We start from the raw sequence: 12,266 nt of genomic DNA on the forward strand, positions 1-12,266 counted from the left end.
ACGAGGCTCGTACCTCATTGCCAAGTATAATGTGCTCAATGTATTGATCTTGAAACGTGGAAGGACTTGACTCATTTTTGAATGATTACCTTGGGAGAACGCTAAGAGCGATTTCTCGAATGAGGCACTGCTCGGGGGGATCGAGAGCGCATATTCAGCTCATAATGCACTCTCAAGTTGATCAGCAAAGAATTTCCAATGCATTGCAATGGATAGTTGAAATTTTGATAAGTTGGCACTGGTTGGGCGTGTCTTTCAGAAGCGGAGAATACGACGAGAGCGCTACTACTGAGGCCGCTTTATGTTATACGAGACCCAATTTCAAAACACTCATAAAGGTATGCTGCATCTTGACTTACTTTTGGCTATGTTATCTACTGAGAATCGACATAACATTTAAGAATAGTTCTTGGTTTTCAATATATATAACGGAAGCAACCGTAAAGGTGCAGGTTCAGGCGACAGAAATTGCAAGATAGAATACAAGAGAAGAGAAGGCAGAGGTACAGTTTCTGTCTCTTAGGGAAGAAACCTCAAGTAAGTTAACTTACTGCACTCTGGTTACATTAAGCAATGGACAGTGCATGTCAGATAGATAGAACTAATTTGGAGCCAACGAGAAATATGACCACATATTTGACAGAACATTCCTACGGAAAAGGCGAATTATTAGTACCATCTGATTTTTGATGCATATGTTTGATTGAATGCGTTGCCTTGAAGCAGATGGAAATAGAGTCAAGTCAGTTCGAAGCAAACTAGAGCACACCAAATGATAGGAGCATGATGAAAGTCAACAGCTCAAAACACACGGGTATGGACTTAATACCAACCAAACATTAGCTATAATAGAGTCATAGCGGTTATGAAGCTCCTCAGCGCTTATTTGCAGCTTAATTTCAATCGCCGACGCCCTTCAGTCTCGGCGAAAGATCGTCCGAGACCCCGCCCCTCCGCCGGAGTATTTACAGGTCTATCAGATCACCCAAGACCTGAAGATGGCAACAAAATAGCGCTCTCAAACTTGCAAAATGGTGTCAGCAGAAGAGCAAAAAGTAGGTACCCCGATCGAATCCAGAACCAAGTGTTAACATATCCTCGAAATAGACCATCAACGAGCTTCAGGCTAATTGGATCTGGGTACCCAATTGGCTTGATTATTCAGACCAAAACACAGCGGGAAAGATTGTTCATTTTACTCGATCAATCAATTTGTCCTCGCGACCGAAACGTTCATTGCTTCATTTTTCAGCCGACACGCGATATAAGCTCTATGTCAATGGCCAGCATGTTGCAGTTGGACCGACTAGAAGCAGTCCCTTGATTTGGTACTATGATTCATTGGATATTGCCCCGTATCTGAAAGAGGGCCAGAATGAGATTCGGTTTGTGGTGATCCGGTATTTCATGGCTTCCAGGAGTGCAATGCCCTTTGAGCGGACTGCGCTTCCAGGCTTGACTGTTATCGGAAAAATCGAAACCGACCCCGGATTCGTGGATCTCAAGTCTACTCATGAATGGATAGCCTGGGTGGATGAGAGCATTCAATTCCCAATGGGTCTGCCAGATGATGTGTTTCTCCATGTAAGTGCTTGTTCTCGATTGGGAGATCGATTCTGAACTAACATACAATGGTCAGATCAGCGAGCGCATCCAGCCAACAAAGCCAATTCATCCGGTTGAGCCATTCTCATACAATATGAAGACACTGAATGGCGATATTCCGCCGTGGCATTTGCGCCCACGCTCCATCCCAATGCCCGAGTCAAAGGCAATCATTGTCAACACTGTTAGAGCATGCAAGAGCGCCATTGACAAAGAGAACTGGGAGACTTTCCTCTCAAAAAGAGGCCAGCTCATTATTCCGGCAAACTCGACTCATACGCTCGAAGTTCAAGCCGACGTGCACTCAACCGCATTTCTGCGGTGGGCCTTCAAAGCAATCAAAAGCTCATCTCAAATTCAACTCCGAGTGACATACTCAGAAGGATATGAACTCAAGCCTCGTTCGTATCCGTTCTTCAGATCCAAGGCTGACAGACTGGATGCAACCGTCGGCCATATCATAGGGCCCTATGACGAAGTCACTTTCGATCTTCCTGATACCGAAATCGTCTTCTACGAGCCTTTCTGGTTTCGCACGTTCCGTCTGATGCGAATTGAGATAACTGTTGGCTCCGAGCCTATTGAATTAGTATCGTTTGATGCGACTCAGGTCAACTACCCCATGGCAGTCAAGGCGAGTTGGAAACAGCCTGGTGATGCACAAAGCGAGGAGATATGGGATGTGTCCATCCGAACTATGCGTAATTGCATGTTTGATGGATATTCCGACTGTCCATTCTATGAGCAACTGCAGTAAGTCCCATCCAAAGCCCGTGATGAGCCTGGACTAACATTCCTCGATAGATACTCTGGAGACAGCCGCTCAGTCGGCCTATTTCACTACCTCCTATCTGGCGATGATCGTTTAATGCGACAAGCCATCACAAATTTTGCAGCCTCCGTAACACCACTAGGGCTCACTCAGTCCAGGTTTCCCTCACACATTCCGCAAGTAATTGCAGGCTTCTCCCTTTACTGGATCCTGCAAGTCTGCGACCATCATCTCTTCTTCGGTGACACACCTTATGCACGGTCATTCATTCCTCGGATTGATGGAGTCCTCGACTTTTTCGACGCCCACATCGACGATCTAGGACTCGTGAGTGGACTGCCCGAGATTGTGTGGCAGTATGTCGACTGGGTGACAACATGGGGCGCAACCGACGAGCACCCCGACAAGGGCGTTCCTACTTCAGGTCGAAAGACAAACCGACATACATACTTTAGCATGCTGTATGCGTGGGTCCTGCAGAAAGTCGCCCGACTCGTGCGTGATATTGGACGGCCAGGAAATGCGACCGAGTACGAGGCGCGTGCTACATCACTTCTCCTCGCAATTCGAGAGAATTGCTTTGATGGGTCATTCTTTACAGACTCGACGATTGATGTTGCCGATGAGTCTTCATATTCTCAGCATTGCCAGGTCTTTGCAGTTATCTGCGGAGCGGTAAAATCCGAGGAAGATGCTAGGCGAATCTTGACCGAATCGTTCACCAATGATCGCTTCTCAAAGTGCTCGTATATGATGCGCTTCTATGCATTCCGGGCGTTGGCGCTGGCTGGAGATGATCTTTACGACTCTTTCTGGGAGTTGATGTGGGTTCCTTGGTGGGGGATGTTGGCTAATAATCTTTCAACTTGGGAAGAGGATGATGTTAGACAACGCTCTGACTGTCACGCTTGGGGGAGCGTGCCAATCTATGAGTATTGTACTGAGCTAGCAGGTATACAGCCAGTTGCCTGGGGGTCTTCGAAGATATCTTTCAAGCCTCGACTTCGATTGACAAAGGATTTGGAGGCGAAAGTTGCTATTGGCAAGGACAACCTTGCTGTGATTTCATGGAAGACTGAGTCTGATGGAGAGAAAATTGTGGAACTGAAGCTGGAAAAAGCCGTCGAGGTTGTTAGTCAGTTGCCTGGGTGCAACAGCGAGGAGCATGGTATTGTGGACTATGTCAGATTTACCTGTCGACCCGAATAGGAAACACGGGGTGGTAACCAGTCAAATAGATTAAACAGTTTCAGCTTTTCCCAACGCGTCTTCAAACAAATTGGATGCGAATTAACATAGGCAGCTCGATTTTGTCTCTGTCAGTAATTTTAAACATGTGCAAATCATGAAGTCGGCTCAAAACAGAATTCAGGGTAAGAAACGAATATATTAAAATTCAGTCCATCATCAAAGCATAAAGATACGAGATTGAAAAGAATCATAGGCTACAAGCTGATCTCCTTCATTCTATATACTTTCAGCCATAGTAATCACTTGTTTCATGGCTAAATCAAGCAGTGACGACCATCTCATGCTCCTGACGCTGTTCATTCGAGCGCATCTCCACCTCAGTAACATATCCTTTGAACTTACGAAGGTTGACTTTCTTCTCAAACCTTGAGAATATATATGTCAGTATTCAATCATAAAAACGAGAAACAAACACAAGGCAAGGGCAGACTCTACTCACATCTCATCAATTTCAGCAGGTGTGCGGCGAGTCACCTCAGGAAGAATGAACCAAGCAATAATCACGGCAATTGTACCCGTACCAGCAAAACTATGTGCAAGAAAAGTAGTTAGTAAGGTTTGAGAACAACATATAGGAAGGATGGGAACTTACAAGAATCCAGTCTTTACACCCCAGCTAGACACAGGGGCATTGTTGATCATCAGGGGTGTACAGAAGCTGAACATGATAGCGACTACATTCGAAGATGCGAGTGCCCATCCTGCTGTCTGAGCACGCAGACGCTGCTGAGGAACTTCAGCAGCGTAGGCATATCCAATAGCTGATGCACCGGTCGTTGAAAGAGTAGCCAGACAAGCGAAGAAGATCTAGGTTAGATTTTAGCCAAGAGTTCAACAGATATCATTACTATCGTGTCAGGTTACTAACCAGTAGGGAGCTTGTCGATGGTTTGGTATAATCGAAGCAGCCGATAATCCCAAGACACAGGACTGATACCGATGTGACAGCGTATGGATAGATCGTTAGCGGCCGACGACCAAGCTTGTCGGTAGTCACAGCAGTCATGATCATAGACAGGAGCTGAACACAGGACAGGATAACAGTGACCATAAATGGATCTTTGCTGCCAGCATATTGGACTGTCATATTGTCAGACTTGAAAGATGATAGTTTTGATGGGTGTTTCCTTACAGAAATAGGTAGCGTAGGTGTTGAACACAGACAGACCGACAAACTGCTGAGCGATCTTGGGCCAGGCTGCAATGAGGAAGCGAATCCGGTTGCGCCCTTGGAATACAGCCCACATCCCTTCCTCAGAGTTGCGTTCTGCCAGGATTCGTTCTTCTGTGACTGTCGCTGTCATGATTTCCTACGTAATTCGGTTAACAATTTGATAGCGAGGACATCAGTGCGCTACATACAATCTGCTCGTCAACGCTGTATCCAGCAACATTTCCATTGCACCTGTTCAGAATTTTGGCCGCCTGGTCAACTTTGCCTTTGCTCACGAGCCACCAAGGTGATTCGGGCATGAGAAGGAAGATAATTGCAATGATGCCAACCATAGCCCACTAATTTTGGCATGGTTAGCCGATAGATAGAGAAGACAAGGGATGTCAATGTTAAACGCACCTGGGTATAGATAGGAATGCGGAAGTCATAGGGATCATGCGCGCTGAGTTCCTTCAACGCAACCGAGGCAAAGATTTGACCGACGACGAACCAGCTAGAATTGTTAGATTGTATATCACATATGGAAATGAGACTCACAAGCTATACGCGTTGATGTAGAAACCACGCAGTTGAGTCGGTGCGATCTCAGACAGGTATAGAGGCAAGGTAGATTGAAGCATTCCAACACCCATACCAGAAAAGAGCTTTGCTGCAAGCCAGTGATCCCATCGCGTTGCGAAGGATTCAATGAAGACACTAATAACAATATCGACCCAGATGATATAGAACGCGACTTTGCGACCGAATCTCTCAGTGGCATATTGAAGGAGCTTGAGTGAAATTAGATATAACCTTGAGTTTGTAGGATCAGACAAAGAGACTCACGATTTGCCCGACAGTTTGACCGGCAGATTGAATTCCTCCCCAAGCGGAAACGTATTTACCGGCGATGATTGATGTGCCCGGTGAGGCCATTTGTCGAATGAACCCCTTGTTGGACACAATACCGCCGTTTAAGTTGATTTCTTCACATACAGTGTTAGCTGTTGTTCTCTGTTATCAATGCGAAATTGAAGGGGCCTTACGATAACCGTCAAGAGACGCACTGAATGCGGCAGTCATAGCAATCAGCGACACAGTCTTGAATCGCAACACACACTGCCAAACACCAAGATCGTCTTCACGAGACCGCATGATAGGCCCCATGTTCTTGACTGGCAACTCTTCCATCTGGTTGGAAGAGACATCTTCGATTTTCTCGGTATGATCCTTTGAACTATCCATCATGGACAAGAAAGTACAGAATACCTGCCCACAGAGTTGGAGCGTTTGGAAACCAATATGCAAAACGAAAGACAAGCAATCTTTATATTTCTCAAGCTTTGACTGTAATTATGAGAGCACCCATGATTGGCTTATCATATTCAGGCTATCAGGCTTTAGTTCTACAAACGACAAGGGATGGAAATGTGGGGAGATCCGGGGCCCCGTAGCTCGGCTTCCCAAATGAGTGGGGGCGAAACTCATCTTGCAAAAGGATATTTCAAGGCTGAGCCGGAAGAATGGCTCAGTTGCCGATGATTCCCACTAAAGGCTTACATTGGTGTATTTCAGTAGCAGTGGGTGGGCTGGCGTCTGAAAGAGCGTGCTAATGGACGCCAGAAAAAGCCCGGCAATTGCTTCGCTACAATTTACACCGAAGCTTTCTCCTAATAGCTTAATGAGTATTCACGAAACCGGAATTCCCTACACCCGAGACAATCAAATAAGACAAAGGCCAAACAGAAGTACCAGATCCCTGCAAGAGATGGTGATACGTGTAAACTAAGGTGCGAACCGAGATACTTTTCAAGAAGCTCCACTACAAGTTTTCTTATGTGCAATATGGTCACTCGCTCACTCTGCTTGAATTGATTCAATTTTTCACTGTCAAACAGAATGCATGGACCACCAGCCCTAAGCATTGCTAAGCCCTAACAAGATAATCTCCGGCGGCGCATGCGGGGATTTAGCTCTCTACACTAAAGTCCAGCTACACATCCAAAATCCTCGGTATGGCCAGACAAACACTCTCCCTAAGGAAATAAAGCCAACCAGGCAAAATATGCATGATCACAAATAAACCAACAAGGCCTCTGAAGCTGCAACCGTAAAGGCGGCCTTCCCACCAGAAACTGTGACAGTCTCCACAGTCTCAGTACCTTGAATGACACAAGTCCCATTGGCAAATGTCCGACCTGCAACGGTCGGATTTGAACCCTGGTCAACGCGGGATGTAGCATAAGGAGCAGTCAATCGCTTAGCAGTGACGCTGGAAGAAGTAAGACCGGACAACGTGTATGTCTGCGAGGAACGGGTGCCACTTGTATAGTAATCCGAGTTGTAGAGTAGAACTCTCACAGGAGCCCCGGACTTGTAAATGGCGTAGGCAGCATATGCAGTGTCTTGGCTATCCAGAGGCGCAATCTGGTCGGCGTTCGCCAATGCCATTGTGGCGAAATAAGCTCCATAGTATGGCGAGCCCATATCGTAGCGGCCCCACCAGCAGTATTGGCCTGAGAAGTTAGGGAATGGATATATTGAGGAACATTTGGGTGGACACTTACAGTTTCCAACCGTACCCTGATGGAAATAAAGGGCATCTGTGCCCATGAGCACGGTCTGCATCACATAGTCCAGGATCCAGAGGGCAGCGCCGAATGTTGGGCTGATACCACCTCCGCCTTGTGTAGCTAGTACCAATGTTAGAAGTTTATTTAGGAACATGACACAAGGTTAATGTACCAGAATTCGTCTCGCCAAAAATATGCGGCTTGCCCATGTCGGCAGCAGCTGAAACTTCAGCAGCAAAAGGCTCAATCTGAGATGCAATATCGCTGTGGCCCATGAGTTTGGCAAGGTCATAGCTACCAGAAGACTGAGGATAGTTGTGAGAGCAGTAGTCCTTGACATAATCATTTGCGTCGCCTTCCTTTGCAGTAAGTCCAACAAGACTCATGGGGGAGGTACCGAAATAGACACCTGCCGAAATGATATCGGATGTAGATAGATTTCCACAAACAGCATCTTGCCAGTTCACTTGAGATGATTCATCTGCTGCGGCTGTCCAGGATGCACCATTTGCAATGGGGTCGCTGGAAGTAAAGACTGCGCGCAGCTGGTCAGTAAATGACTTCCAACGACGCATATCTGGAATAAACAGTATAAATCTCACAGTTTGGCTCGTTTCCAAGTTCAATAGAATAAACATTATTCATCTTGCTCTGAACCAGGAGCGCAGCTGAGATGGTGTTGGAGATGTCATCCAAGCGCCGATTCAGTCCAATAATAACCTTGCCGGCGTATGTAGCTGCGAGGGATACAAAGGATGGACCGTAAGTCAATGTTTCGGGCGCATCGCCCGAACTGGCTACTGTGTAGGTGACTGCCTCAGTGGAGGATGCATCATATGTGGCACGATCCCTATATGGTATTAGTAATAGTATAACTCAAGCAGAAGTAGTTCGTACTGAGTAGTTCCTCCAATTCGCACAGGTGGCCAAGTGCCTGTCACATCTTTCAGATTCTGCAGACATGTCGTTGTTGCATCAACTTCTTGGAAGTACGCGGGGAAGGCGAAAAATTCCAGACTATCGAATGAGTAATTTGTCTCTATCAGTGAAGACTTGAACTCACGAGACACCAACAGGAGCGGCAGATATCTGCCCACTGGAATTTGAAGGAGGGGATGTCGGTACATTGAAGCTCAAGGCCGATGCCGAAACCGCAAGGCCCAAAAGCGATGCTGAGACAGGAAAGAAGCCAGGCATGACTGCTAGACACGCAGTAATTGATTCTCAACTAGGATACTAAGCTAGCCAGGATTTTATGGCAGATTGAGGCAGTGAAGATCTCTTAAGTATAGACGGCTATGCTGTGATATGATGCAGTCTCTTCAGGAAACAATCCGGGGAACTCCACTTTCAGCCACTAGTTTCAGGAGGCGGTAGCACTCTTCATGCAGCATGGTGTTTGAATCTAATTTTTCCGTCTAGTATGTGGTCATCCCCCTGCTTCTGTCGAGGATAGCGTGCACGCGGCCTAAACCTTGATATATTCATTAACCGGGGTCGGCTATTGACGGAGTGTATTGACCCGAGCTATGCATAATGGAATATCCGGTCCTTGTCTAGTATCAATAGCTCCGAAGCATAGCTTTACTGTAGGTCATCGTTCGGGTTTGTGGAGATGGCCCGAGAGCGAGCCGGCCTATCAGTACTGATTTTGACACTCAAGTTTGGAAGTTTATAGATTGATATTGAAATAATGGTGTAATTTCCAAGTCCTGTCGATTTCTCCGCAGTCCTCAGCTTCGTTAGAGAGTTCATTGTTGATTCCTGTATTTTGAACGCAAGATATCCCCGATGTACTAGTCCCAAAGGGGAATGGTATATCATTCCTCGACAGGAAGGTCGACGCATCACCAACTCAGTCATCCAGTTAACGTTAAGCCCAATATGAAGCCATGCATGTTCGTGACCGGCAACCCCAACAAGGTGATCGAGGTCAACGCTATCCTTGGTGAAGCAGTGCCCGTTCAATCCCTTGACTTGGATATTCCCGAGATTCAAGGGACTCTGGAAGAAATCGCGACCGAGAAATGTCGACGCGCCGCTGAGATCGTAAGAGGACATAGAGTCGGGTCTCAATGTGACTCTGGGCGGACGTTAACGAGGTAGATCAACGGACCGGTATTGGTTGAAGACTCGGCCTTGGAGTTTAATGCAATGAAAGGGCTGCCAGGTCCCTACATGTAAGTTATCCAAATTGGCACAGCAGGAGTATCGATGGTCCTCTGCTAATACAGTGTCTATAAGAAAATACTTCCTTGAGTCGTTGGGAAACGACGGTCTCAATAAACTCCTGTTCGCCTACGAGGACAAAAGTGCAGAAGCTGTATGCACGTTTGCTTATTCTTCGGGGCCAACAATGGAGCCACTGGTCTTTCAAGGCAGACTGGAGGTGAATAAAGCCCTGGCATTGGATAATGAGTACTACTGACCACGGAATAGGGCAAAATTGTACCTGCGCGTGGTCCACCCAGGTTTGGTGAGTATCGCTTTGGCATCTGAACTGAACTACCACTCACCGAGAAACAGGTTGGGAGCCGATTTTCGAGCACGAGGGAGAGACATTAGCTGAGATGGAGCACGACAAAAAGGTATGTTGAATTGATACTGCCTCTCGCGCATGATGCTCAAACCGACTAGAATGCACTCTCGCACCGATACCAGGCACTGCACAAGTTCCAGCAGTGGCTGGCTCAGGGCGATAACCGATCATTATATTTCGAAAGCAAATAAGAAACGCAGTATATCATGTCTGTCTAGGGTCTGTATAGATGATCTACGTGGGGTTCCCCGCCTATCTCGGGGATTGTTTCCCTGTCTCGCAAGGGAAATATTCCCCGCCCTTTCTGGGACAACACAGCGACTAAGTTACCATGGGGAAACTTTCAAATCTTTCTATTGGTAAATTGACCATTTCAATCTTGGAGAAATCCATAGGAGGAACAAGCGCCTGACGAGTGAAGGGCTATCCTGCCCTCGGACAATTTTACTCCCAAACTTAGGCCATGATGGAGGGTACCAAAATTTTTGATGTGCTACATGAGACAATGATATTTAAACCATCGCCATGTTTTTTCAATAATCATACTCGCGCTACTTTCTTACTCTGTCCCAGAGGGTCTTCATTAGAAACGAACGAGCTCAGCGCAGGACTTGTTTATTTCTGTCTCAAATTCATTCACCTTTTTCTTTGGAGCAACGACATAGAGAACTTCTAAAATGTGGTTTCTGTTTGCTGCTGCACCCTACGCAGCTGGTCTTGTTTTCTTTCTCTTTATATACTTCCTTGCAGTTCCTTATGTTGAATACCTTCGAGATCCCAAGGGTATGTACTTGATTACTTTGACCGACTAGAAGGTCCTCACTAACTTGACAAAGGTCTAAGAAAATACCCCAATCTCTCCCCTTTCTCTGGGTTCTCTGCAATTCCATTCATGCTGCTTGCTGGTCGCGGGTTTCGATCAATGGAGCTGATGGAAATGCATAAGAAAAGCCCAGTCATCCGAACAGGGCCGAACCAACTATCATACGGAGACGTCCGCGCCCTCAAGGATATCTATGGCCATAACACCAAGTGCACAAAAGATCCCTCATATGTCATCACAGCCGGGACCCATTATAACCTAGCAGATGTCGTCGACAAGCCAGACCATGCTCGTAAGCGCAAGGTCCTTTCCTCAGCCTATGCACTGAAAAACCTCGAGACCTGGGAATACAAAGTCACAGACAAAGTCCAACGGATGTTCAAACACTTTGACAAAGTCTGCACGGAACCTGCCTCGGAGGATGTCACATCAGGAAAAGTTGCACCGGCCAAGAAAGACCTCTCACTCAACTTCCGAGCCTGGGCCAACTTTTTCACCCTCGACGCTATCGCCGATATTGGTCTCTCAGAAAAACTCGGTTTCCTAGACCAAGGCTCAGACATGTGCGTGGCCGAACGCAAAGACGGCTCCACATACGAGACCAGCCTCCGCGACGCTCTCTACCCAACCGCCCGCAAACAATCCTACATCCTGTGGGACTATGGCTGGTACCCGGTCCTCAACAAGCTGGTGAACGTCATCCCATTCTTTGGGCGAATGCAGACCTCAGCAGATAACTGGGAAAACATCATGTGGCGCCGCGGCAGCGAGAGACTACGTCGCTACGAAGCCGGCGAAAAACTAGATGACTTCTTCCAGGCTCTGATGGAAGACAAAAATGGAAGTCCCAACAACCTCGAATGGGGCGAAGTCGTCGCCGAGTGCAACATCATGATGAATGCTGGTAGCGTTACCACCGCCATCGCCATCACCAACGTGTTGTACCAGCTGCTTCGCAACCCCGATACATTGGCTAAGCTCCGCGAGGAACTTGATGCTATCCTGGATGAAGATGAGATCGTCGCGGACTATGATAAGATCAAGCACTTGCCCTACCTGCGCGCTTGTCTAGATGAATCTCTGCGCATCTTCCCCCCGACTTCACATGGCCTCCCTCGCGCGACGCCACCGGAGGGGACGAACATTCTCGGCGAGTGGGTTGCTGGTGATACATCAGTCAGCATGTCTGCCCTGGTGGCACACCGCGACGAAGGTGTATTCCCCAATGCGGACCAGTACATTCCCGAGCGGTGGTTAGGTGAAGAGGGCAAGGCATTGCAGCCGTATCTAGTTGCGTTCTCTGCGGGCGCTCGATCTTGCATTGGTCGTAATATCTCATACCTCGAGCAGACTAAGGCTATTGCTTCAATTGTGCATCGTTATGACTTTGCTCTTGCTTATCCTGGGTGGGAGTTGAAGAGAGAAGAGACTATGAATTTGATTCTGGGTGATATGCCTGTCAAAATATGGCGGAGGGGCATGGGGACTACTGGGGCATAGAGATTGTCTTGGAGCTTTTGGATATTTACTTTTCTTTTTAGACAATTTTT

General features: G+C 47.2%; 5 protein-coding genes across 5 annotated transcripts; 3 read left to right on the forward strand and 2 right to left on the reverse strand.

The window, feature by feature from the left end:
- Nucleotides 1–1,031: 1,031 nt before the first annotated feature.
- On the forward strand, nucleotides 1,032–3,586 carry N7511_005663 (putative rhamnosidase B; the record flags this gene model as incomplete). Its single annotated transcript, XM_057128040.1, has 4 exons — nucleotides 1,032–1,055; nucleotides 1,108–1,584; nucleotides 1,640–2,358; nucleotides 2,410–3,586. 4 exons carry the CDS (start codon nucleotides 1,032–1,034, stop codon nucleotides 3,584–3,586), a joined length of 2,397 nt encoding a protein of 798 aa, XP_056984557.1.
- A 301-nt stretch (nucleotides 3,587–3,887) lies between these two features.
- N7511_005664 (uncharacterized protein) lies at nucleotides 3,888–6,026 on the reverse strand (the record flags this gene model as incomplete). The annotated part of the gene is made up of 10 exons (XM_057128041.1): nucleotides 3,888–3,993; nucleotides 4,068–4,157; nucleotides 4,221–4,435; nucleotides 4,497–4,708; nucleotides 4,761–4,938; nucleotides 4,991–5,140; nucleotides 5,202–5,295; nucleotides 5,340–5,572; nucleotides 5,628–5,767; nucleotides 5,828–6,026. The coding sequence occupies 10 exons, from the start codon at nucleotides 6,024–6,026 to the stop codon at nucleotides 3,888–3,890; spliced, it is 1,617 nt and encodes a 538-aa protein (XP_056984558.1).
- An 828-nt stretch (nucleotides 6,027–6,854) lies between these two features.
- On the reverse strand, nucleotides 6,855–8,551 carry N7511_005665 (glycosyl hydrolase family 79 C-terminal domain-containing protein; the record flags this gene model as incomplete). Its single annotated transcript, XM_057128042.1, has 6 exons — nucleotides 6,855–7,297; nucleotides 7,349–7,474; nucleotides 7,527–7,889; nucleotides 7,957–8,204; nucleotides 8,252–8,371; nucleotides 8,418–8,551. The coding sequence occupies 6 exons, from the start codon at nucleotides 8,549–8,551 to the stop codon at nucleotides 6,855–6,857; spliced, it is 1,434 nt and encodes a 477-aa protein (XP_056984559.1).
- A 687-nt stretch (nucleotides 8,552–9,238) lies between these two features.
- On the forward strand, nucleotides 9,239–10,084 carry N7511_005666 (non-canonical purine NTP pyrophosphatase; the record flags this gene model as incomplete). The annotated part of the gene is made up of 6 exons (XM_057128043.1): nucleotides 9,239–9,403; nucleotides 9,461–9,534; nucleotides 9,599–9,743; nucleotides 9,794–9,830; nucleotides 9,881–9,942; nucleotides 9,992–10,084. 6 exons carry the CDS (start codon nucleotides 9,239–9,241, stop codon nucleotides 10,082–10,084), a joined length of 576 nt encoding a protein of 191 aa, XP_056984560.1.
- Nucleotides 10,085–10,570: 486 nt separating this feature from the next.
- Nucleotides 10,571–12,216, forward strand: N7511_005667 (cytochrome P450; the record flags this gene model as incomplete). Its single annotated transcript, XM_057128044.1, has 2 exons — nucleotides 10,571–10,676; nucleotides 10,730–12,216. The coding sequence occupies 2 exons, from the start codon at nucleotides 10,571–10,573 to the stop codon at nucleotides 12,214–12,216; spliced, it is 1,593 nt and encodes a 530-aa protein (XP_056984561.1).
- Nucleotides 12,217–12,266: the final 50 nt, after the last annotated feature.

The sequence above is a fragment of the Penicillium nucicola genome, assembly GCF_028828085.1.
Source record: "Penicillium nucicola strain IBT 29836 chromosome Unknown utg000005l, whole genome shotgun sequence".
NCBI classification, from domain to species: domain Eukaryota; kingdom Fungi; phylum Ascomycota; class Eurotiomycetes; order Eurotiales; family Aspergillaceae; genus Penicillium; species Penicillium nucicola.